The sequence below is a fragment of the Dendroctonus ponderosae genome, unplaced genomic scaffold (assembly GCF_020466585.1).
Source record: "Dendroctonus ponderosae isolate FM_Combo_2020 unplaced genomic scaffold, Dpon_F_20191213v2 Dpon_F_20191213_5, whole genome shotgun sequence".
NCBI classification, from domain to species: domain Eukaryota; kingdom Metazoa; phylum Arthropoda; class Insecta; order Coleoptera; family Curculionidae; genus Dendroctonus; species Dendroctonus ponderosae.
The window spans coordinates 7,823,791-7,846,431 of NW_026018715.1; the positions used below are offsets into that span (position 1 = coordinate 7,823,791).

At 36.6% G+C, this 22,641-nt stretch overlaps 2 protein-coding genes across 5 annotated transcripts; both read right to left on the reverse strand.

Moving 5' to 3' along the window:
• Positions 1 to 1,466: 1,466 nt before the first annotated feature.
• Positions 1,467 to 2,761, reverse strand: LOC109539658. 2 transcript variants are annotated; one of them, XM_019907545.2, is made up of 5 exons: positions 2,528 to 2,761; positions 2,285 to 2,435; positions 2,007 to 2,232; positions 1,845 to 1,956; positions 1,467 to 1,789 (listed from the first exon to the last, which is right to left on the reverse strand). In XM_019907545.2, exons 2-5 carry the CDS (start codon positions 2,397 to 2,399, stop codon positions 1,595 to 1,597), a joined length of 648 nt encoding a protein of 215 aa, XP_019763104.1. In that variant the 5' UTR covers positions 2,400 to 2,435; positions 2,528 to 2,761; the 3' UTR covers positions 1,467 to 1,594. The 2 variants fall into 2 exon arrangements, with proteins under 2 accessions (XP_019763104.1, XP_048522865.1); XM_048666908.1 differs by having other exon boundaries at positions 2,285 to 2,432; positions 2,528 to 2,757.
• A 1,835-nt stretch (positions 2,762 to 4,596) lies between these two features.
• Positions 4,597 to 15,136, reverse strand: LOC109539649. Of its 3 annotated transcripts, XM_019907537.2 has the most exons (15): positions 14,540 to 15,135; positions 12,791 to 13,050; positions 12,280 to 12,723; positions 11,927 to 12,230; positions 10,070 to 10,343; positions 9,788 to 10,019; positions 9,354 to 9,731; positions 7,382 to 7,640; positions 6,746 to 6,911; positions 6,548 to 6,688; positions 6,247 to 6,494; positions 6,097 to 6,189; positions 5,194 to 5,569; positions 4,862 to 5,144; positions 4,597 to 4,815 (listed from the first exon to the last, which is right to left on the reverse strand). In XM_019907537.2, the coding sequence occupies exons 1-15, from the start codon at positions 14,822 to 14,824 to the stop codon at positions 4,614 to 4,616; spliced, it is 3,945 nt and encodes a 1,314-aa protein (XP_019763096.2). In that variant the 5' UTR covers positions 14,825 to 15,135; the 3' UTR covers positions 4,597 to 4,613. The 3 variants fall into 3 exon arrangements, with proteins under 3 accessions (XP_019763096.2, XP_048522862.1, XP_048522863.1); XM_048666905.1 differs by lacking the exon at positions 4,597 to 4,815 and having other exon boundaries at positions 4,934 to 5,079; positions 5,145 to 5,569; positions 14,540 to 15,136; XM_048666906.1 differs by lacking the exon at positions 4,597 to 4,815 and having other exon boundaries at positions 4,936 to 5,079.
• Between the last annotated feature and the right edge of the window lie 7,505 nt (positions 15,137 to 22,641).

The window sequence follows — 22,641 nt, forward strand, 5'->3', positions numbered from 1 at the left end:
ACTTATTAAAATAATATATTAGTAACTTTTTGCGTGTTAGTGGTTATATATAGACACAAAAAGTATTACGTACTAAGAAAACATATTATTATTTTATTTATTTCATGCTAATTAAATATTAGAAACAAATATTTAAAAAATAATATTTAAGAAATACTTGCTTTTGACCTGAAATATTTAGCATACATATAAATATTTCCTAAATATGTATGTAATATTTTGTGCTATCTGGGATGTTTCTAATTTTGTTGTTAAACATGTGTTTGATATTTAGGAAATCGGTTGAGCTGCAAAGCCATTGCGGAATCGAGCCTTTAAAAACGAACTTTTTATATTATGCTATTTCTAGTGTGAATGAAATATTTTCATAATGCAAAAATTCAAAATAAATGCGGATCTTTTAAAATCGCTCCTAGTCTTTGGCTTCCATTTATAGATTCGGTTGAGCTGCTGAGGTCTAGTTGTAACTGCGCTATAAAGCCTTAAAATGCACACGTTGCTATGTAAAACACTATGAACTTGCAAGAAAAGTAAGCAAAAAAACCGGTAATTTTTGAGTTGTGAGCGCGCCGCTGGAAGTTTTGCATCATTTTTTATTTATTCAAATTATGTCTAATTTGGTTAGCAACAAATTGTCCTGAAGCGTTTTTTAGAAATTTATCAGATAAACGTTTTTTCATGTTTGGACATATCTTTACAAAGAAAACATGCTGCCTCTGGTGCATGACCATTCTGTACATGCTAGAATCCACGTATCTTATGCGAAAAAATATTTTAAATGTTATTGCCTAATTATTCACATTAAACAACTGAAAGTAATTGTTTGACGAATTATTTTCCGCTATTTCAATGACTCATTACATTAAATATCAGGTAAATATATCTATTGCAACTGCTTGAAACTGAGTAAATCAATAAGCAACGTTTATTAAAAATAATTTCTCTCAGTAATAGCAACTTTTTCCCATAGAATAAGTATGTCAGGAATTCCATTGTAAAGGAAATTTGCTAGGCGATCCAATTATCTAACCGATTTCGGAAATTTTTACTAATATCGAGCACACACTAAAATTAAATGCATTAAATGTAAACAGAATCCTCCGAAAGGCGGTTTTATAGGTATTCAGTCACCTAATATTTTCTGTTACATTTTAGGACAAAATCTGTGAATTTATTGGTGAATGAACTTTCAGCTTCTATTAATTTATATCCATTCGACTCATGTTGATAAAAGGTTTCGCTAACAAAGAGACCATTTGTTTGTTGTTTTCCTGCGGGATTCCAATTTTTTCCATTCAAGAATATTGGTTTCTTTGTCAATTGGTTACACATTTTATTTGTAAACTCTGCTTTGTATAATTTTACAGTAGGGTTTCGTGTGATCTACTTTAATTAAATTTGACGAAGTAAATATTTCGTATTTGTTCTAGAAAGGATCGCTCTAGGGGTAAATGACAAATTCATTATAGAATAGAAAAAATACACATTTATTTGAATATTGCTTAAGTTGGCAACTCATTGTGTGCCTTTTTTAATTACTTATAACTGAAATTCATTATTTACAATGAAGCTTGTTGAATAAATGGCAATTATCTCATTTGGTGTTGCATTCCGCTTTCAGTTCTTTTAGTTGGTGTTTGGCTTCTGCAATTGAGGGCTTCAAGCCTGCGTAAACCATCAGGTCTTTGAGCAACATCTCAGTCTCCTCTTTGAGCGCTCGAAGGGTGTTGACTTCTTTCTCAATTTCAAGTAAATTGTATTCGGGATTGTTTAGAAACGAGTTCTTTTTCTGAAAATGCCCTAATGAGTTCAACTAGTTTACCCTGTTCCGGAAAAATTCATACTTGCAGCTTATGAAGTTCTATCTCATATTTTTTTAACTTTTCTTGAAACCCCAGGATATTCTGTGGATAGTCTCGTACTACCTCTGGGCACGTTCTGGCAGCCTCTAATTGACTAACAAGAAAAATTATGTTGGGGTGTTTGGACAAGCTGGGGCCTCTTACCTTTTCAGTTCTGCTGTGGTTTGAGTAACTGCTTCATTTAAGACGTTGTAATATTTGACGCAAGTCTTTACTTTCCTCAAATACGTCTCTTGTTGTCTCATTATTATCGGATCAGCCGACTCTTCCTCAATAGATGTTAGCAAGCTTTCCAAGGGCTCGGTAGCGACTGGAGACATGCAATCCTCGAGCATCTTCAAGTTGTCGAATATTTTCTCCAACGCGGCATCTAAACGATCACCAAACTTGAGTATATACTTAAACGACTTAGACTTTCATACTTTCGCTCTCATATAACTGGCATCTTTCTTTAAGTACCCTAACAAGCTCTTCCAACTGGGCCGTGTTCATATTTTCGGGCCTTACCCCCAATAGTTGATCGTCCGCATCACACATTTTTTCAGTTAGACAAACCACTCTCTGCTTTAACTACTAAAATATGTATAATGTGGAATGTGGATGTCGTAGTTTCAGTGAAGAAAAATTGCATGTATCATCCATAAATTTGCCGAAAAAACACTTACAAACTTTTGAAGATCAAGTTCAAGCGACCCTGTATTTACCAACGAAAATGAGATTGCCTAGTGCTATTTACTGTCGAATAATGTTTTAAAAACGACACTCCATAAGAAAAGCACAAAATTCTCTCTAGGATACACTCTGATAATGTTTTGCAAAACTATTTTAAACCACAAAATATCCCCCATGTATAGGGGTATGTTCTGTGTTTTAAACTTCCTGATTGATTGTGGTTATGTTGTATACAAACGTATTCTTCTTGTTTCGACCGTTCTTGCATAGAAGGTTGTCTGACTTCTTCGGAAAATGTGATTTGCTTACGAACAATTTTCGTTGATTTTGCAATTTTCCAATAGAAAAGCAGGCCACGCCTTCTAGTTATGCCGAAGCTGCACGAGCAAATTGCCGGTGAAATTCCGTTTTGGAGGCCTAACATTATTAAAATTATTAGCCATCCAAATCGGTTTACGAATAATTAATCAGATTATTTATTAACAAATTAATGAGATGAAAGCAAAATATAAATTTGGCAAATGAGCAAAATTTTGCAAACTGCCACGTCGTGACAGGCGTGCGCTTAAAGTGACATATATTTGTGAACGTCATATGACGTCCGTTGCTTTCTTGGAATGGTAAAGTGGTGAAATTAAATCAGCGAAAAGTGTTGGAAAAACCTATTTTCTCAAAAAACACCATTAGGAAAAGTTGTCAGTAACAGATTATCTGCAAGGTAAGTATATTTTCAACTTTAAAAGCAATTAAGCCATAAACTGATGGAGCCCTTTGCGCTTTCCTGCGAAAAGACGCATTTTTTATGTACCTGATATAATAAAGGACACTAACTAAATAAGAAAGTGTTAACACTGCCTACTGCAACACTAACATGTATGTTTTTCTTGCTGAATGTTGTCTGACATTATTCCGGGTGTCGCAATAAGGATAAGCGGCTGTACCTTGAAAAGCATTTGCTGTAGTTTTCGGAAAAAAATTGATAAAAATTGCTGGAAATAATTTTCAAATTTATCAGATGACCGCTAAATGGCGTATTGCAAAGGGTATTTTAAAAAGTCGATTTTATACAGAAAGTGTCCCGATAAGTCAAACATCTAGTCAGTTTAGTCAAAAGATCATAAAAACTGTACTACTTTCCTTATGAACTTTTTTTCCTAACTTGTCAAACCGCTTAATGCAAAGAAACCTCTAACGCCGACACGGCTTTACCAATTTCAAAGTTTTTACTATCAATGGAAAGAGCATTAAAAACTCTACGATATGAGATATAAAAACAATTTTAATAATTTTTTAAAGATCCGCTGTTGAAAAAAAATTATTTGTTTTAATTTTGACCGCATCTAAAAAATTAAACAAAAACCGCAACTAAAAATTTTACAGTTTGGTTCATTTTTTCCTGTGCTTACGAACGCGTGTAAATTAACCTGATGCATTTGAAATTTTTGTGAAAAATTAAAACAAATAGGTTTTTTGAACTGCGGATCTTTTGAAAATACTTAAAGAATTTTTATTGTTCTTTCAATTGATAACAAAAACTTTGAAATCGGTAAAGCCGTGTCGGAGTCAGCGGTTTCATGCATTAAGCGGTTTGACTCTCCCCCACTCTTTATTTGACAAGTTAGGAAAAAAGTTCATAAGGAAAGTAGTACGGTTTTTTATCATGTTTTGAATAAACTGACTACATGTTTGATTGATCGGTATAAAATCGACTTTTTAAAATACCGTTTGCAATTACGCCATCTAGCGGTCATCTGAGAAATTTGAAAATAATTTCCAGCAAATTATTTGCTTCAAGTTTGTTATAAATTTTTTTTTGTGAACGCTCTACAACAAATAGTTTCCAAGATACAGCCGCTTGCCATCGTTATTGCGACACCCGGTTATACATGTTCCATTGAGGCTTTCTAACTGCAAACTTAACATCAAAGGGCTTTCGGAGGGCTTGGTTGGTTGGTTGGTTCTGAACGCAACGATCAAACATCCGTAACATCCTGTTAAGACGATTATTCTTCCAAAACTTGCAGTTCTTTCTCATAATGCTCACGATTAACCAAACACTATCTCCTTTGAACAATCTATTCAACAGTAGCAATGAATTTTTCGATTGTCTGGAATAATTCTGGCCTCGTGCGGTTGCACCACCTTAAAGGGGAATATATTCTCTTCTTTGGTTGGAATGTAGGCAAAGGCACATTCCCTCCAAGTGGGCGTGGGGAACTCGTAGGCAAAAGTAGTTGCAAAGAATTCTCGCCCAGTGTCAATGTTGACGTTCTTCAGCTGCCTACAATCACTGGCTAAAAGCTGTCGCCTAAAAAAATCCTTCCTACCTATAGAACTCCTCTTGTTTCTCTGCAGCCACTCTCTTGATGTGTTTCGCATCTTTCCAAGTCATCATTCTGGCCTTTGCAATCGTATAAGGCATAGTAGTTGGCAAGAGGTGTTTGTAGCAAACATCGGTATGCCTCCACAGGCTTTTGCTCACTCCGTATGACTTCACTTTATCCTCGTAGCTCCAAGAGACTCCGCACCGCATTTCGATCCATAGCTTGAAAATTGGTAGCTTGTAGACCTGGGGAAGCTTCGCCAGAGGGAAGCCATCCTCAGCCATACCTGCAATTGTGGATAGTTCTGACTGAGTCTACCGGTTGAATGGAATTACCTTCCAAGATCCGCTTTACGAGTTGCATCAAGGTTTTTCTGCACGTGGGCAAGCGCCGGAAAATTGCAAATCTCTTGCTGAGGAAGGATTCTGGTTGGCTGGCGGTTTGGGGTATAGTAATAGGCAGGATCTGTCTCGGAGGATCCACATGGCAACTTGCGCTTTCGGACACAGTGCTGTCTGAGTCTTCAGAAGATGAAGACGATACTTGCTTGGATTCCACTGCTTCTAGTGTATCATCTAGGGGGTTTTCAACATCAGTTGAGCACTGAGTTGGATCCTCGATTTCATGACTTTCTGCACAATTCAGTTCGTCAGATTCACTGCACGGTGGTGCTTCATCAACTGGGATGGGATTTTTTAATGAATCAGGCGTCTAGAGAAATTCAGGACTGATGAGTTTTACAGTAAAGTTGCCAGTTCTCACTTAAATAAATAAGTATTGAAAGTGATTCGGTTTTCGAGCTTCGCAAGCAGAAGTCGCTTGAATTTTCAGATGCGTCCAGATGCATTCGAATGAGATCTGATGAGATTCGAATGCATCATATGAGATGTTGGGGTTGTTTTACGTATTTCGTGGATTGGTTTTACAAATTATCCAGATTTATTTAAATTTATTTCAGACTTCAGAAAAAATATAGCTAAAATATAAAAAAAAGAAGCTAAGAAACAGGAAGAAAAGTTAATAAAGCACGCAACACAATTCATTGAGAGAAGTCTAAAGGTAATGCCAATTAATAAATCGCGAATCATAGAGGAACCGAAAAGAGTACAATCATTATTTATGCGTCCTAGTACGCCATATGCCCATATTTTTAAGTATTTTAGTAAATTAAGGAAAAAATGTCCAGTTTCACACAATGACCTCAAAAACTCACCCTAAGAGTATTATTCATTGCTTACCGTGGCATCCATTTGTCGAATTTCGTCCAACACCTTTTCCATCTCCTGCACGCCATGCTCTGATTGCTTGATCATAAACATGTTAGATGGGAACTGTTTAAGACATGTCAATTAATACGCTTATGAAAACGACAATGCCCTCCTACGCACATTTTCAAACCCTTTGGCAAAATTGATGTCTATGCTTCGCAGTGGCGATCGCCGATTAGTTTGCACGTCGAGTTCAGTCTCATACACAGACTTTTCGTTCTCGGACTGCTGCATAAACTGCTCAAATTCCTCCAAGCAGCCTTTATGAGCTCGCTCAAATTTAGCCAAAATATGTTCGCAAGCGCAAGGTCGCACGGGAACCGATCCAGACACTATATAGATATTTTCATCGGGCATTCCTTTTACACCTGAAATTTAAACCATCAGACCTGCCACAAGCATTCGATACGACAATACCAACCTGCTATTCCATACTTTAAGCGGCCTTTAATCGGTTTGGCCCGTTGCTTTTCAAAGGCTGCTAATTCTTGGCTTTCCCGAATGGCTTTCGCACATTCGCAGTCCACTGGCGCTCTCATTCCAGCAATTATGTAGACCGGACCTTTAAATGTGGGACAATGGAGTTAGGGGTATTTTACCAAATAAAGTCTGTTGGGACCTTTCGGGGTATTCGTAACTCCTGAAACTTGATACTTTTGGCGCTGTTTTTTCAAATTGTACCTGGCCTGGATTCTGGCCTTGTACTCATCAATTTTTCGTCTGTTGTTCAGATGGTCGTGCATGCAGCTGCAGAGCGGTTGATGAACAGCTTGCACAACATTGATCTGTGGGTGAGTTTAACTTTTGCTTATACTTTGACAGTTAAATTGGTCGAATAAGACGCAGAAAAACTTTTCAGATTGTTACATTTCAACTACGTTTTTATTACATTTATTAGTTTGTTCATTTTCAAATGAAAGAAGGGAATGCATGTTGGAATTGCTTAGTGCAGTGACGTCATTATTTGAGATGTAATATTGAATTTTACTCGGTTCGAGCGATTTTCTTTCATATTGCGTGGTTGCCAGCTAAAGATTTATTTTTAGGGAACGAAATATAATAATAAACTGAAATATACCATGTTAATAACATCAACAGGTAATATAAAAATAACGACGATTATTGCGGCACTGCCAAAAAGTTTGGGACAGACTATACAATTTTTTCTTCATTTTCTTCGTCCAAACAACCCTTATTAAAATGACGCCAATTTTGAACCATCGAGTGTACATTTATAAAACTTTAGCGTGCTTACTTGGTTACCACTAGGGGTAGTTTTGGCGCCCCCCATTATAAGGGTGGCGTATTCCTGTCTGATTTTTCGATTGCACTCCTCGCATGGACATTTCGATTGCATGAATCTATCCAGTTCGCTTTTGCACTTGCAGGATTTTATACTGTCGCTATTCGAGAAAGATCCTGCTGTGGAAGGTTTTGTCGAACTTTCACTGCTTGTGGTTTCTGTTGATTCAGTTGAGTTTCTGGAAGGGCATGGCCCGCACGATTTCCGAACACTATTCAAACAATTAAAATGAATATCGGCTTTGTCATATGAAAAGGGCGCAAAACTCGGAAATGAAAAGAGCTCAAGTCCGACTGTCTCTAAGTGATGATACTAAGTCTGAGCATTCAATGCTTATTAACGGCTATATTATTGAAGTGTTTAATTTTTTTTAAATAGTTTTTCCTTAAAACGGGGTAATTTTTATTACATTATTGAAGTGTTAAATTTTTTTTAACAGAGTAATTTTTATAAAAAATGATTCGTTCTAAGTGATGAGCAAAGTTAGTTTATTAGTTGCTTAATAATACCGAGCAAGTCAACGTTTTTTAGAAGGAATGCTGTGCAAGAAGCATTGGCATTTTAAACAAAGTTCTTACGGAAGGTCAAACCGAACATTCTAAGTACCCTAGAACTGTCCCAAAACATCAGTTCTGACCATAATCTAGTCTGATGATACTAAATCCCTTGAAATAGATAATTGACAAAAATAATGTGAAAATGTTGCTTTAAACAATGAATTGGAACATGATAACTATAGCAGCACAAAAAATGCTTCAAGTGATATAATTGAACAAAAAAGTCAAAACGACTAGATAATGAGATAACTGAAAGTGAATACACTTTAGATGGATACACTTTAGATTATCCAAGTGATGTAACAGATGAGAGAGATGAAAATGATGGAGATGACAATTGTAAGGGAGAAGAGAGTTTCGGACACGATAGACACAAATAAAAATTTAAATGCAGAAAAAAAACGACTAAGTAAAAGTGACGACTGGGAATATAATAGAGAAAAAGGAGGGGTATTCGGGCAAAAACGCAATAGATTGACCGTTCGAAACTGCAGAAGGGGACTAAAAATAATCGTAGGTTATGATTTAAAGAAAACAATTCTCGATTTGAGTGCTAAAAAATTGGAAAGGAAGAATAACAATGCATTTTCCAAGAATTGTAAAATTTGTCTTGGAAAGAAAAACAGACATAAGTTTTAGGAAGCAAAGATGACATAATAAGCCCACACCAGCAGGTTTTTTAATGCAAAAAAGGAAGAGAGAGTAAGAGTTTGTATAACAATGTTGTGCACAACTCTAAGAATGTCTTCAAGGACTTTTACTGTTTGGATTCAAATGCAAACTAATCTTAATGTAACGGAAAGAAATGAAGTCGGAAGTAGAAGAACTTAAAGAATTTAGCATTCAAATAAAAAGCTTGGAGAAGAAATCATTCATCGCAGACTCGATTGAAAGAGAATTGAAAATTGAAATTGAAAAATTGAAATAAACATTCATGGTAAAGTTTTAGACGTGCCAGCAGATTATGTTTTTTTATAGAAAACTGCGAGAATAATAACCAAAATGCTACGAAGTTCAACAGCTACAGCATAGTTATTTTAAAGCAATCCCAAACTTGACTTTGTTGGTTATTCAGAATATGAGAGCCCTAAAATATAAATTTATAAATCTGAATGTTCAGTTGAAGTTAAAGCGGAACATTCTGAAGAATTTAAAACCGTACCTATAAGATTAAGCAAAAGTTTAAATATTATTAAAAAAAATAAGATTTTGTCCAGAATGAGCGACGATATAACGAGTCTAATTTTCCTAAATCCATTTTTTTTTGGTTTTGGTGACATTCACGATGTAGTCAATTTTGAAAAATATCATAACAGAATGAAACATTGCGCATATGCAAAAAGTGACTCAAAATAAGGACGACTTACTTGGTCTTCACATGGCAACAGACATCCAAATTTGCATCGGCGTCATTGACTTCCAAAGAACAGTCACCAGAACACGATTGAGACGATTCGTCTTTACAATTTTCCGAACAACTGTCTTCCGAACTAGAAATTGACTGAGTTTCATATTTCTGAGAGTTGTACTCTAAATAATCCAAGCAGTGTTGCAAGCATTTGGATTTTACGATCTCACAGCTACAAGCAGCGGATAATTGCTCAGTTTTTCTGGGTACATCAGGCACTCCGGAAAAGTAGAAAACTGGACCTAGTTTTCCTTGGACCAAGCCATTGTTTATTAGGATGACTGGATGAGCGCGAACCTTGTTTTGTACTATTAGAACCTCCAATTTTTTCCGATAGCTGCAAGAGGGGTTGGTTCCTAAATTTGCAGATGCAGCTTCTGAGTTGGCAATCACCTTAAAATGCATCTGCAAGGTTTTCGGGCTACAACTGTGCTCACGCAGAAAATGGGTCCCAGTTTGGTCATGGTGACTCCGCCCACCACCAATTTGGTGTCGTTTTGCATCAAAGATTCTTTGTATTGGTTTATGAGGGCTTTGCGCTTCAGAATCTCTTCACAAAGACATATTTTGCCGCCTCTAGTTCCAACTATTTGATAGATTGGCCCCAACTTGGTCATAAACACACCTGGAACCCCAGTGCCAAACAAACAGAGCAAAATTTCCACTAAACCTTACCGCCTAAGAGAAGTTTTGCGTCTTGGTCTATCAGGCGTTGTCGGGCTGCGCTCGCTACAACCCTGTTTCGGTACTCCCTGTAGCAATCGCAGACTTTACTGCTCACGGAACCCTGTATAATGGGAATGGGGGCTTCACAGTGGCAGGGGGTGTTTTTAAATCCTCCATGGATTCGAATCAGGACCTTCTGGTGCAGTTGCTCTAAACAGTCGTCGCAAAAACACTGCGTATCTAGAAACTCTTGAGCTCGCTTCTCGCAAACGCTTCGCTTAAACTAGTACAACATCTGGAGTTATTTGAGACTATAAATGTCTGTATAAAAGTTATTAAGCCACGATATTTTGGCGTTTTTGGTTAGCGCATATAAATATTTAAGTCCTTTGCAAGGACCTTTCAATGGAAAGTTCTATCACCTATGTGTTCCATTCTGCTGGAAACAAAATGTTTTTTTCCTGTTGCATTGTGGACACATTTTGGCCACCTTCAAACTCTGCAGGATAGAGATTGCGCTGCGGATGTCTGTTGGGACAAAATTGAGGCAACAGTTTATGGTGCAACCGCACAAGTGTTCGGATGGAGGAAAAGTCGAACAAAACAATGCTTTAATGGGATAACTGATGAAACAGTGAAGAAGGCAAAGGTAGAACTGCGTAGATGATGAACGGAAAAAGAGAAACAAACCCGTGCCTTAGATGGGAAACAAAGATGTTTGTGAATAGTAAAATAGCTAATATCTTGCTTGAACAGACGAAATCTACAAAGTGGTCTAAGCTATGAAAGGAAGGACATTTATCAAGCTGTTCCGCAAGAGAGGCCATTATTCTTATTAGACTTTCCTTCTTCTATTCTATATTCTTTTCGGGACATCAATATCTCGAAAGGAGCCCATCAACAAAATTCAGCTTTATGCTCATTGAAAAAGTAAAATTTTAAACAACAATTTTTTTTACCGTTTTTTGTTTGGCTTATTGAGTTATGAATTGTAGCGTGTTACAAATGGACGTCAATAAAGAGAAAATTCGGTACATTTTACAGTTTTTCTGTGATAAAAACGAAAATACGAAACATCTTTCATCTTGAAAGCTTTGGCCAAACAGAATTAAATTGAAAATTATTTTAAACGGAGGGTGACTGGGGATGGAAAATGATGAGAAAAAAGTGGATGAGGAGACCAAGGCTAATGGAGGGGACGGTTTTGTTGTGCATTTCATGGGACTGGAAGGAATAATTTATTATAAGTTGCTTCTATATGGTCAAACACTAAATTCGGAACTCTAGTGTCAACGATATTAACGATAGATATTAACTAGAAGTGTCCAGAATTGGCCAACAGGAGAAGTATCTCATCAGAAACTCTTGAAGTTCGGACCTGACACCAAGAGACTGCCATATATTTATTGTATAGACAAACTTCCTTGGTAGTTAGAAATTTACATCAAGAGAAGATTGTGAACATTTCGATGAAATTAAGGATTCTTCAAATGAAAAATGAAACACTAGAAGCCTTAGATGGCGTTAAAAATCAGACCTGATTAGTTTGCCTGACAAAACATCAATCAGATGAAGTTGACTGGGCTAAAAGTTTAACATCGCCTTTAGAAAACAGCGCTCTTCTCACACTTACAACTTTCACGTTGGAAAATACTGTTTCCAGCCGTTCCTGATGTTTGAAAAGTCTTAATTCAAAAATTCTAAATTTCTTGCTAAAGCACTTAATCAATGTAGACCAGCGTATCAAAATAGCGCTTACCTACATCTTGAGACTAGCGGTCTGACCTACCACTTGTCCCGATTTACACTAACATTTTTAACCACCATAAGTACAGTTTTTTGAAAATGTACCTCGATGTTCCTTACCGTTTTCCCCAAATTATCTTCGGTTGTTTGCAAACTGTCGTCGCAAAAACAGATCAATTCCTCCGAAGAAGACACTTTGCACAACTTAGGAGCAATTAGTTTCTGATTGACGATCACCTTCTGACTAGAATGAAGAAAATTGGGGCACATCCTTAATATTTTTGCTGGAATGAGATATAGCATCTCTTGCTTCACTCCTGCAAGACTTTGGTAGAACTCTTGAGCGGCTCTGTACTCTTTCATGTACTCTTGCATTTCGTCGTCGCTGCTCCAGGAACCAGCCGGAGGGCCATAAGCATTGATTCTACAATTTAGCGCTCAATGAGCTGAAGCTTCAATCTGAAGCTAGTTACTTTTTCTGCTGCTCCAGCGCTGACTTGTAGGCAAAGTAGCAACTCTGCGGGTACTGTCGATGTTTGTTCTTGTAAACCCCACTGAACCGAGGAGGCGGAGGTTGATAGGTTAGAGATTGTAAATAGGGTGAAATTTGGGTCTTTTTCGCAAGTTTCTTTTTCAATACGGGAGGCTGCCCGGGCAGGTTTGGAGGAGAAGGAATTCGGACGTGTAGCTCCTTCAATGTGGACATTAAACTCAAATGTACTACCGCAGACAGCACCAAGCGGTCGTTGAGAGAGTAGCTGGTTCGTGCAGGGTTCATCAGCTGGTATAAAACCAGCAGAAACTCGACAGGATCTCCGCAGCTGTGCAGCAAAGCTTTTCTCACATGATACTGATTGGGTCTGAGAACCAGGCCTAGTTCTGCCAGGAGTTCTTCGCAGTACATTGTGCCTCCTTTACTAAAACCCATCAAAGTTGTGAGTGAAAAGAGGACAGCAGGTGTTGCACTCTAGCCAGAGTACCTACCTAAAATCGAACCAAACAGCATGGGGCAGTTCATCGACAGCTTGTAGCTGTTTGGGGTTCAACTCGATGAACCAGTCAGGGCCGACCATTTCCTGTACGATACAGTGGACGTTCCTGTGCTTAAGAGCTCTCTGGACTTTGATTTGTTTGCTGGTTATTTTTTGCTCGCTTTTCAGCTTGACTTGAGCTCCTTCCACGTGGAGTCTCCACAGCTCGTCGATAAATTTCCATTGGGGTGGACCCCCACTGAACAGTTTCGTCTGCCAATAGTTTGAAAGGTTGGAAGTTTGTTAAAGTAATGTGTGGTTTTTGTACCCCACACTACTTTGCACTGTGAATAGACAATTTCTCGATATTTTAGTTGAGGTTTAGGGGTTGTTCTTGATGGTTTTTAACTCGAAGATTGTGGTTAAAGCTCAGTACTAAATACGAAGTTGAATTAGAGCGAAAGTGTTTGTTAAGGATGGCGAATGCAAAGTTTAGGGCCATGTTTTCTGATGAGCGTCTGATGAGGTTTTACAATTTGTTGAATAGGCGGTCCCAAGCTTTTTGGCAGTGGCGCCATAATTTTCGTTCCTTTTCTATTACTTGTTCATCGAGCGAGACGGAAATTGTAGTTTATTAACGTATGTCTTTCATCAAATTGTTACAATTTGCAATATTAAAATTATAGATTTCATTTCCTGGCGAGTGTTGGCAGTTTTGGACAAATTATGTTTTTGTGTTCTTACATGTTCTTGTATTAGAAGTGGTCGCCTTGAAAAAAGGTATTTTGTGGTTTACGTTTTTAAGGTTTTTGTGTCTACCTTACCGCTAGCTTTTCGAAAGATTGCAAAGGATTTTGTTTTAGAAATGTTTTTTCTTCAAGCGAATATTTCGCAGATATTGAAAGGGCGTTTTCGAAAGTGCTCGGATCCGTTGAAAATATTCAAGCAGATTTTAAGTCTTTCTGATAGCTCTTCTCAAGAACTGTTCACTAATTCGGGTTCACCAAATAATTAATGGTGGCAAAAAGAAAAACATTTCTCTGGGTTTCTCGATGACAACTTGGATTAAGGACTTCACATAAAAATAGAAGACTTTTGCATCCATTATTTGGATGTGAACGAATCACGCACACTGAAGATTGCCAATCACAATTTTTCACATCACATTATCGAGAATTGAAGAAGTCAAAGAAGCAAAAAAAAAGGTTTTTTCATAAATACCTACCCTCTAAAGAAATAGAAGCAAAAGTAAAAATGTAAAGATTTCAGGGTTATTAGGTACCAATTTTCTTCTCTTCAGAACTCAGGCGAAATGTCTAACAGTTAGATAAACCCATGTTTAATAAATTATCAAACATTTTCACTAATACCTCCGGAACGGTTAAAAGCGTCTCGAGGAAACGTTTAGAATCTTCTTAGTTAATTGCCCGGAATTGAATTGTAATCAACAGCTTAATTCGTTTGTTAGTCTCTTCACCTGCTTGTTTAAAACAGAATCTTAATTTTATTTTAGTTATTTTTCCGGGGGATTTTGCGGGTGGGTTTTTGCCTTTAGTTGATTGGGTAGGACAAATGGGTTGATGTGTAGGGTCTGGATTTTTGAGCAAGTGATTAAATCAATTGGATTTATTGCAAATAATGAATTAATGCAGATTATTGGCTGGAAAGGGTTACGATGTGAAATCCCTCCCTAAGGTAATTTTAGTTGGCTTGTATTTAGCTTCCAAATTCAAAGTTTGTGATAGAGAACAAATGTACCTACCTTTTTCGGGCGCTTGGGTTTACATATTTCGGGCGGGATGTCCTTGTAGTTGGCCACCGTTTGCTTGATGTTAACTTTCAGATCACCTTTCTGCATTTTGGTCCAGGTTTCCGAAATGGAGTAATCCACGCATTGTTTCGTTGGTCGGAAAGACGTGAAAACATCTGCCTTGCTCTTGGTTGACGTGGGCAAAATTTTCCCCACTGAGTACCAAGGACTTGCGTCCTCAAGCAGATCTTTTTCCGGAGGAAGCTTCCGATTCACTGATCTGATTTTTGTCGACATTGCCAGGAAAAACTGCTGAATTTCAGTTTGGAATTGTTAACCGAAATTTTGACAATTTACTTTTGAAGTTGATCGTTATGAACCAGTGCCTTTGTTGAACACGTTGTGGTTTGAATGGTTTCATTTTTTCATCGGCAATTCGACCATAACAAGGTTGGTAATCAATGCGACAATAGCATCTTTTTACCGCCGTCAAGCCAATTTTTTAGTCTCTAACTCGGGCCTAAAACGAGGTAGATACAGATCGATGAACTGCTCAATGCCGATTCGTTCGGTCTAGAATGCAAAAAAGCAAAAATCGCCAGCTGCAGGCCTATCTAGTTCTAATAGTGCCAGTCGTTGGGAGTATCGTCCTTTGAGGTGTCCTTGACCGTTGCGTCGCTCTGCCAATGCCCACAGGAAAATGCGATTCGCAATAATAACTTCGGCTAAATTTACGAAACTTTCAGGCAGAAAGGCAGGCAAAAGTCTTAGTCTGCACAATTTCTGCATATTTAACTAATAAAGTGTAAATGACACTTGCTGCTTTGCTGCAAATGGAGTATTTGGTCATTATAAACCCGCGAGGATAAATTCAGTATAAATCACTACGCTGGCAGGAAATTCTCACTTCTTCACTTCTCACGAAAGGTGTTAAGATTTGGACATTAAAAACGTATTCACCATTTAAGCAGACTTTTTTCAAAACAATACACAATGTGTTTAAGAGTGTGAGAGGCAAGGAAGGTTCTCTTTAGCCAAGCATAAAAAATGGTTATATGAAGGAGTTTGCAACTGCTTCGTTTTCGAAATACGAGTTACATTTTTTTAATGAGCTGGCCGATTCGAGTAAAATGTTTTTTTTATTGAAACGGTTTATTAAAGTTACAATACAAATCACTTTAAAACGTTATCAAAATTGTGTTTTAAAAGTTCAAAAATTTCGACTGCTTTCAGAAATACATATTTTTTAAACCGACATTTAATCAAATTTTTTTTTTTTTGAGCTTTTCTGAAGATATTTTTAAATAATCACCACATTATTAGGGCACGTTTTTACTTTAACAGTTATTTTTGCGTTCCTCTAACTCATTTTTCAAATATTAGCCGTTTCTTCACAATATCATATTATTAAAAACTGTAAGTACGATCCTAAATGAAAATTTTGTGTTGAAAATGCAGAGTGATTCAGGTTTAATCTTGCTAACTTCGGGCATCAATAGAATTGGTTAGAATAATGTCCCGACATGATATAAAATTGTTCCCTAAATCGCGTCTTTTCAGAGAGATTGTTAAAAAAAATAGTTTTTCTTCAAAAGTTTTCAACCTTTCATCTGATTCCGAGTGAAATTCAGCGCACAAATACTACTGGTTAAGTTTTAACCACTCCAACCTGTTTGGAAGTGTATTTTATGGGCAATCCCCCAACTGATTTTGTTTCAAAACTTGACCAAAAAAAGTAATTTCAAGAAAATCCCGTTCAAATAACAGGTGCGATTAATCCACTTGTTCCTCGATGATAAAAATGCATTGAGGCTGGAGGTTTTGAGCAATTATTGTAATTGTTGTATTAGTTAGTTAAAGTTGCGTACTTAAGTAGTTGTGACTAAATTATTGGTTGATTTTTTTATATTTTTTTTATTTCCTCGATTTTTTGGGTCAATTTACCAAATAATCTTTCAATTGACGAAAGAGTTTCACTACTCATTCTTAATGGCTCCAGATTCTCTATTACGCACTCCACAGAATGTAAGCAAAGAATCATATTAAATTTGTCATTAATTCATCCTCATTATGAGTTGTGACTTAGAACACCTTGGGTGTTTTCTTCAAGTTATGTTATTAATTAAACTTTTCTTAAATAAGAATAATTTAAAATCAGGGTTGTACTTGTAGTTTTTGATAACAAAATGACAAATATAACATTGCGAAGAAATGGCTAATATTTGAAAAAATATATTTTACAATCACATTACTTGAATCCGCAGTGTTAATTTAAGATGATAATGGTGGCCCGAAATCGAAACCTTGAATTCCAGACCTGCTCATATAATCTTGCAGAAAAGTAGAAGCTCTTTTAGGGAATTATGTGTTTTGACAATGTGACTATTATTTTCAAATATATCTCAAAATAAGCTACAAAGAATTGTGTGTTGTGAGTAGCTAATGATTGTTTTTTCCATTCCAGAAACGGGGCAAACAGCCATTAGAGGCCCATATTTAACTGTAAGTAGTAAATATGAACGTTTTCGTACTTTCCTGGAGAAAATTGACCCCCCGATTTATGACATTTTTATTCCGAAACACTCCGCACACTCAAACTTTCATAACTAATCACACGTTTTTAATCGAAATTCTTTGCATATTGATGCAACCATCGAAGAAATAATTTCAAAACCAACACAGATAAATTTGTTCTATTAGTAAATACCAATTTCAGCCAAACAAATGGCAAAATAGTCCTATTTATTTACAGATATGTCTTGGTAATTTTTACCCAGTAACACAAAGAGCGTGACATTGAGCAAACAAGCTTGAATGATTGCTCTATTGGTGATAACCGATTAAATGTTTGACATTCTTCGGTCGTTGTCTTCTGTTGTATTTCGAATCGCTTTTATGGTGTCAACAGTTGAAGCGATAACCGGCTGTGAAATGTCCATAAATTTTGATAAAAACAGTCGAGTTTTATAACAGATAATTTTTAACGTCGTTTTTTGAGTTGTACAACCGAAACTATAGAGTTTTATAATTTGTTGCCTGTAAACTTATTCTTTGGGGTAAAAACGTAGTTTGCGCAAAATTGAGACATTTACATACAATTTTATGGGGCAACTTTTGCACCTCTATATTAACAGCTCAACCTCTACACGCTTTCTATAAAAATCTATATGCTAATTCTTAGCTAAGACCCTTAGAGGTACTACCGTAAAGTGGCAGAAAATAACTATTTATTCAGAATATGGAAACAGAAAACAAACCCGCCATTCACACTATAAAAGAGTCTTTATTGAGCGAATTTTATAAAAATTATGCCTTGAGGCTTTTAAATAAAGTAATATAGTTTCGTATCTGGGCAGACAAATGTGTAGTTGTTGCAGATTATATTTCGAAAATTGTACCAAATTCGCCTAGTTCGTAAGTCCATGGTTATGATAACTTGTATAATTAGAAACTTATTAGGTTGCACTTGAACTCCGTATCATAACTAATATTATGATTTTTGTAATCGATGTATGATTGATGTTTGCATTAAATTAAACAATTACTAAATTAATTATTCAATGATTTTTGGGTCACAGTAGATACGTAGACTGTATTATTAATCAATTTATCCTCTGATTATCGAGGAAAATTTCGCTTTGTAAAGTAAATACGATGATATTAGGAACTTAAACATTTTTGTGTAACATAATTCAAACCTCCATTGAAGCCCTTGTTCCCGGTTGCAGTCTTCCACACTGTCTTTCACTTTATCAAACGCTGGGTGAATTCTTCGCGAGAATTAGTCTTTGCAATTAACGTTTCTTATTGATTAATGGTTATCACATGTGCCCACTTAAAAAAGTCCAACGGGTTGAGGTCTGGAGATTACGGTGGCTAAGCAATAGCATCACCAACACCTATTCATTGATTTGGATAATTTTTATTGGAAAAATTAGTGCCATTTTTTCCAAAATGGGCCAAAACGCCATTATGTAAAAAGAATGTCCTTGATATGAAGAGAGCTGTCCTCAAGTAGTAGAAGCAAAGCCTTTTCCAAAAAACGCTCCCGTTAGTAAAATCTGGTCTAATAACTTAATTACTTCCAACTCCAAACAACTACGGAGGATCTTCTCTGAAAATGAGGTGCTCGAATAGCAAAAGGGTTTTTGACCACATTTGATCTTTGTGGAAAAGGTTGATTTCACTTCTTGTAAATTTAGCTTTGCCCCAGTAAAGAGTTCTTAAAAGGCTACCCATACGTTCGCAAGACGAATTCAAGCACCATTCGCAAAGATCAACATTTAGGAAAGATGCCAAGGGGGCGTTCTTGTTTTGCCAGTTATGATAGGGTTTTGACAGACATCGCTTTTTTAATCTCTTGTATCAATGTTATTGGCGATCTTCCCCATTTTAGTTTTTGTTGAACGTGGCTATTCCATTATCTTCTTCTTCTGCACTCTTTCTTCCTCCATACGTCTTACAGATCCGTCTCATATTAATTGCTGGTTTTCAATGTCTTCTGCAAATGTTCCTGTTACGTCTATTTGTTTTCTTATGTCCTCATTTTTCAAGTGTTCTAATATAGCTTTTCACGCCTTCTCCAAAACTCGTCTTCTCCACAAATCCATTCCAACGGCCAGAGGAGTGTCTTGAGGTCTTTGCGTTAATTGTGACCCTTCTGAGCCATATATTACAATATATTATATATTTTTCGGTCATAATATTGCGTTCAGTGCCCCGTTCTTACAATTGACATTTTCAACTTAATGTTAGTAGGTACATATTGAAATAATCAAAAAGCTTGACAATCAGCACATTTCCATTACAAAACATTTGGGAATAGATTCCGGTTCTTATCGTCTTGAAGGTAAACGATATCAGTTCAGGAAAATGCCTTGCTGGAGTCAAGACCCTGAAGTAAACCACACGTCGTTCACTTCCCTTTGTCAGACACGCCATAATGCAGTGCATATTTTAGGGCAATTACCTTTTGGAAAAGGGCGCCCAGACAGGGTTTATCCTGCAGATTGCGGGTCGCAGGAACGCGTTCGAGCGTTCTAACCGACGCTCGGCGTCGCAATCGGCGCCGCCGTCTCGTGACCTGACCTCCTGCAGGTGGTTGACCGGTGGGTTGTCTTCGGACATTTACCATTGTTGCGGTTGTGCAATCAGGAAAAATGTTTCCCGGTGCTAAAAATGCCCGCAATTGTGTAACTTTAGGCAAGTGCTGGATTCAAACACTGTCGGCTACTTGCAAGGTTTGGCTAAATCGTTTTATTGGAGTTGTTGGGTATAAAGGGTGTCCCATGACGTGAGCTCACTATTTAATTCACGGAATCTTCAGACCAAATAGAGAAAAAAGTTTCAACGATTTTTCCTAAAAAGAATCGTTTTGATAACACAGAGGAGTAAATTGTTATAATTCAAATAATTAATACAATTTCAGTTTAAAATAGCTATAGAAAGAAATTGCTCCAAGTGGCAATTTCACCCAAGTTGAATTGTTTCAGTACAAAACCCTGTGGGTAAACATAGTGCAGGCGAATTGCGTGCAGTTAGAACATACTTAAATGGATAAGTAGATGCGGACCAATAGAATGGCCAGCATATTGGCCAATAAATCGGGGAGAAATGCGTGGTGTGATACCGGCATCAGAAATATTTCCGTAGCGAAGACATTAAAATGGGTCGATTTTTTGTCGCTTGGGATATTCTAGGGCTATAAATGGAGGTTATTTCTAGCATTTGATAAAATTGTTTCGTTACATTTTTGTTCGTATTTGATTTAAGATTACGATCAGTAATGAAGGAGCAATTTCTCGTATAGCCCGAATATGCAATCATATGCAGGGTTTTGTATTAAAAATGTTCAACTTGAGTGAAAAAACTTTTATTTAAGTCACCCTGTATACTTTCAGTTGACATCAAAACTTGCCCATCAAGAAATAAAAATTCACGAATACGAACGATTTTTCGAAAAACATTTGCCTTATGTTTTATCAAATGTATTCCTTACTCAATCACAACCCTGCATACAGGGTGATTCAAAATTGGAGTCATTTTTCTCGAGGTCTTTTGTCAGGCGGTGTTCTAGGAGTACAGAAAAATATTTAAAAAAAAATTGTTATTAAAAATTGAGAAATTTGCAAAAAACTGTATCAGAAAGACGGCAACAATGTTTTTCAAGGTAATCTGCCTAATTAACATTACGCGCTAACTGAATACCTCTTGCTTCGTAATTATTAAAAACTCCGCTAACCATGGAATTATACAGAAACTGACTATAAAATGGACAAGGGTAAACGGTAAATTCAACAAGATTCGTTGACTGTGGAACGTACTTCACAGAACACCTCTGAACTCGTCCCATTGAGTTGTCATGGGGGTGACGTAATTTTTTAGAAATGTCAATTATTCTCCTCATAACCTCGAATTGATGTTTACAAATAAGCATACATTTGAGTCATTAACTCCAAACAAGCCAGTACTTGTGTAATCTCCTGATTAGCCACTCTTATCGAGCAGCTTCTCGTATTCGGTTAATTAACTCCTGTGCAATTTGTACCGGTGTTCAGTAATCCATTGGTTTAATGTGTCCTTGTGCTGTCTGTATCTTACATTACATTACATACGTCTGTATGTGGTAGGAATGTATCCTTTCCTCGCTATTTATTTGGTGCCTAGGAAAGTGTCAGTTGTTATGCCATACTTGGTTTTGCTGTAATTATGTCCAATACTTGTTCCTCTGTCTCTGGCACCCGAACATTTATTGTCGTCCACTATCTGCCTGGAGTCAATTTCCAGTATCTCTATCCCTTTGTTGGCGTGAGTTTTTACAGCTTCTGCTATGTTTCTGTGGCATTTACCCAGAACTAAGCGCATATCCGCAAGTTCGTGAAAAGAGCTTCATAGTAAGTCGCAGTTTGACAATTTATGGTTATTAATGACAGAGGCTATCCTACTACCTGTAACTATCTGTTAATGACAAAAAACATCATTGCCGCTTTGACTTTTCATCCACAACTTGTGGAAAAGAACTTTTTTAATATGAAAAATTTTCTTAATTTTTCTTTTTGAATGCTTAAGTTTAATTTCTTTTTTAATTTTAATTTTCTTTTTGAATGCTTTGAGCTTTAATGCTTCCAATATGTTACCAATTAAACATGGAACAATTACAAAATAAAGCATTAATAACAAAGTTGAAATTCGATTTTCCACTGTTAATATCTTTAAAAATATTTCAATATTTTTTTCGCACTCTATAAATGAGCCCCTATTACACCGTAAAGGGAATGACGCCAATTTTGATTCACCCTGTATAGCACTATTTTATTCCAAGTTATATCGGCTGCCTCAAAATGTTTTTTAACATTCTCATCAGCATTTGATGACTAGTGGATTTGGATGGAATTGTGTTCAGAAAAGGCGAATTTTTAAGGCAATAAATTACTTTTTCGATAATATTTCTGCAAGACAATTCTAGACACACTGTATAAAAGGTGTTTGAACAGTGTGTAAATCAATTACTGATGTTTTAACCGAACAGTCTAGTGTATTTTGTTCAAAATGCCACCTTTAAAAATCTTTTAACGCTTTTCTAATGAAGACCCTTCAAAACAAACTGCTGGTAGGTGCTTAAAAGAGACCACTATTGATAAATTAGCGGATCCTAAATGGAGAAAGCTTCCAATATAATTTCGTTTCTTCACTCGGCAATAATTGTGCCTGAAATTTATGTTTGCCTCGAACAAACCAAACAAAGTAGTACCACAATCACGGTGTGCTCGTAAATCGGTGTTCAATAGCCGTTCAAGTTCACCCCGAACTGCCTCGACCTTGTCGGTACAAATTTGAGGTCGTACATTAAAAAAAACACACATGTGAGCGAATTTCCTGTATAGTGACGTGGCTCCATTCGAAAATAACCCACAACTGGGTATCAAAACATGGTTTTTTTTCACTGAAATTGACTGTCGCGTATTGTCCAGTTAATACTTTTCAACTAACCTCTTCTGAGCTGTACAAAGTCCATACTTTCAATAGTTACCTACTTTGATTGAAAGTTAATATGTTCAGAAAAAATACAAGTTGTAGGTAATGAAGAAATAAAGATAAAAATAGATGAAAACATC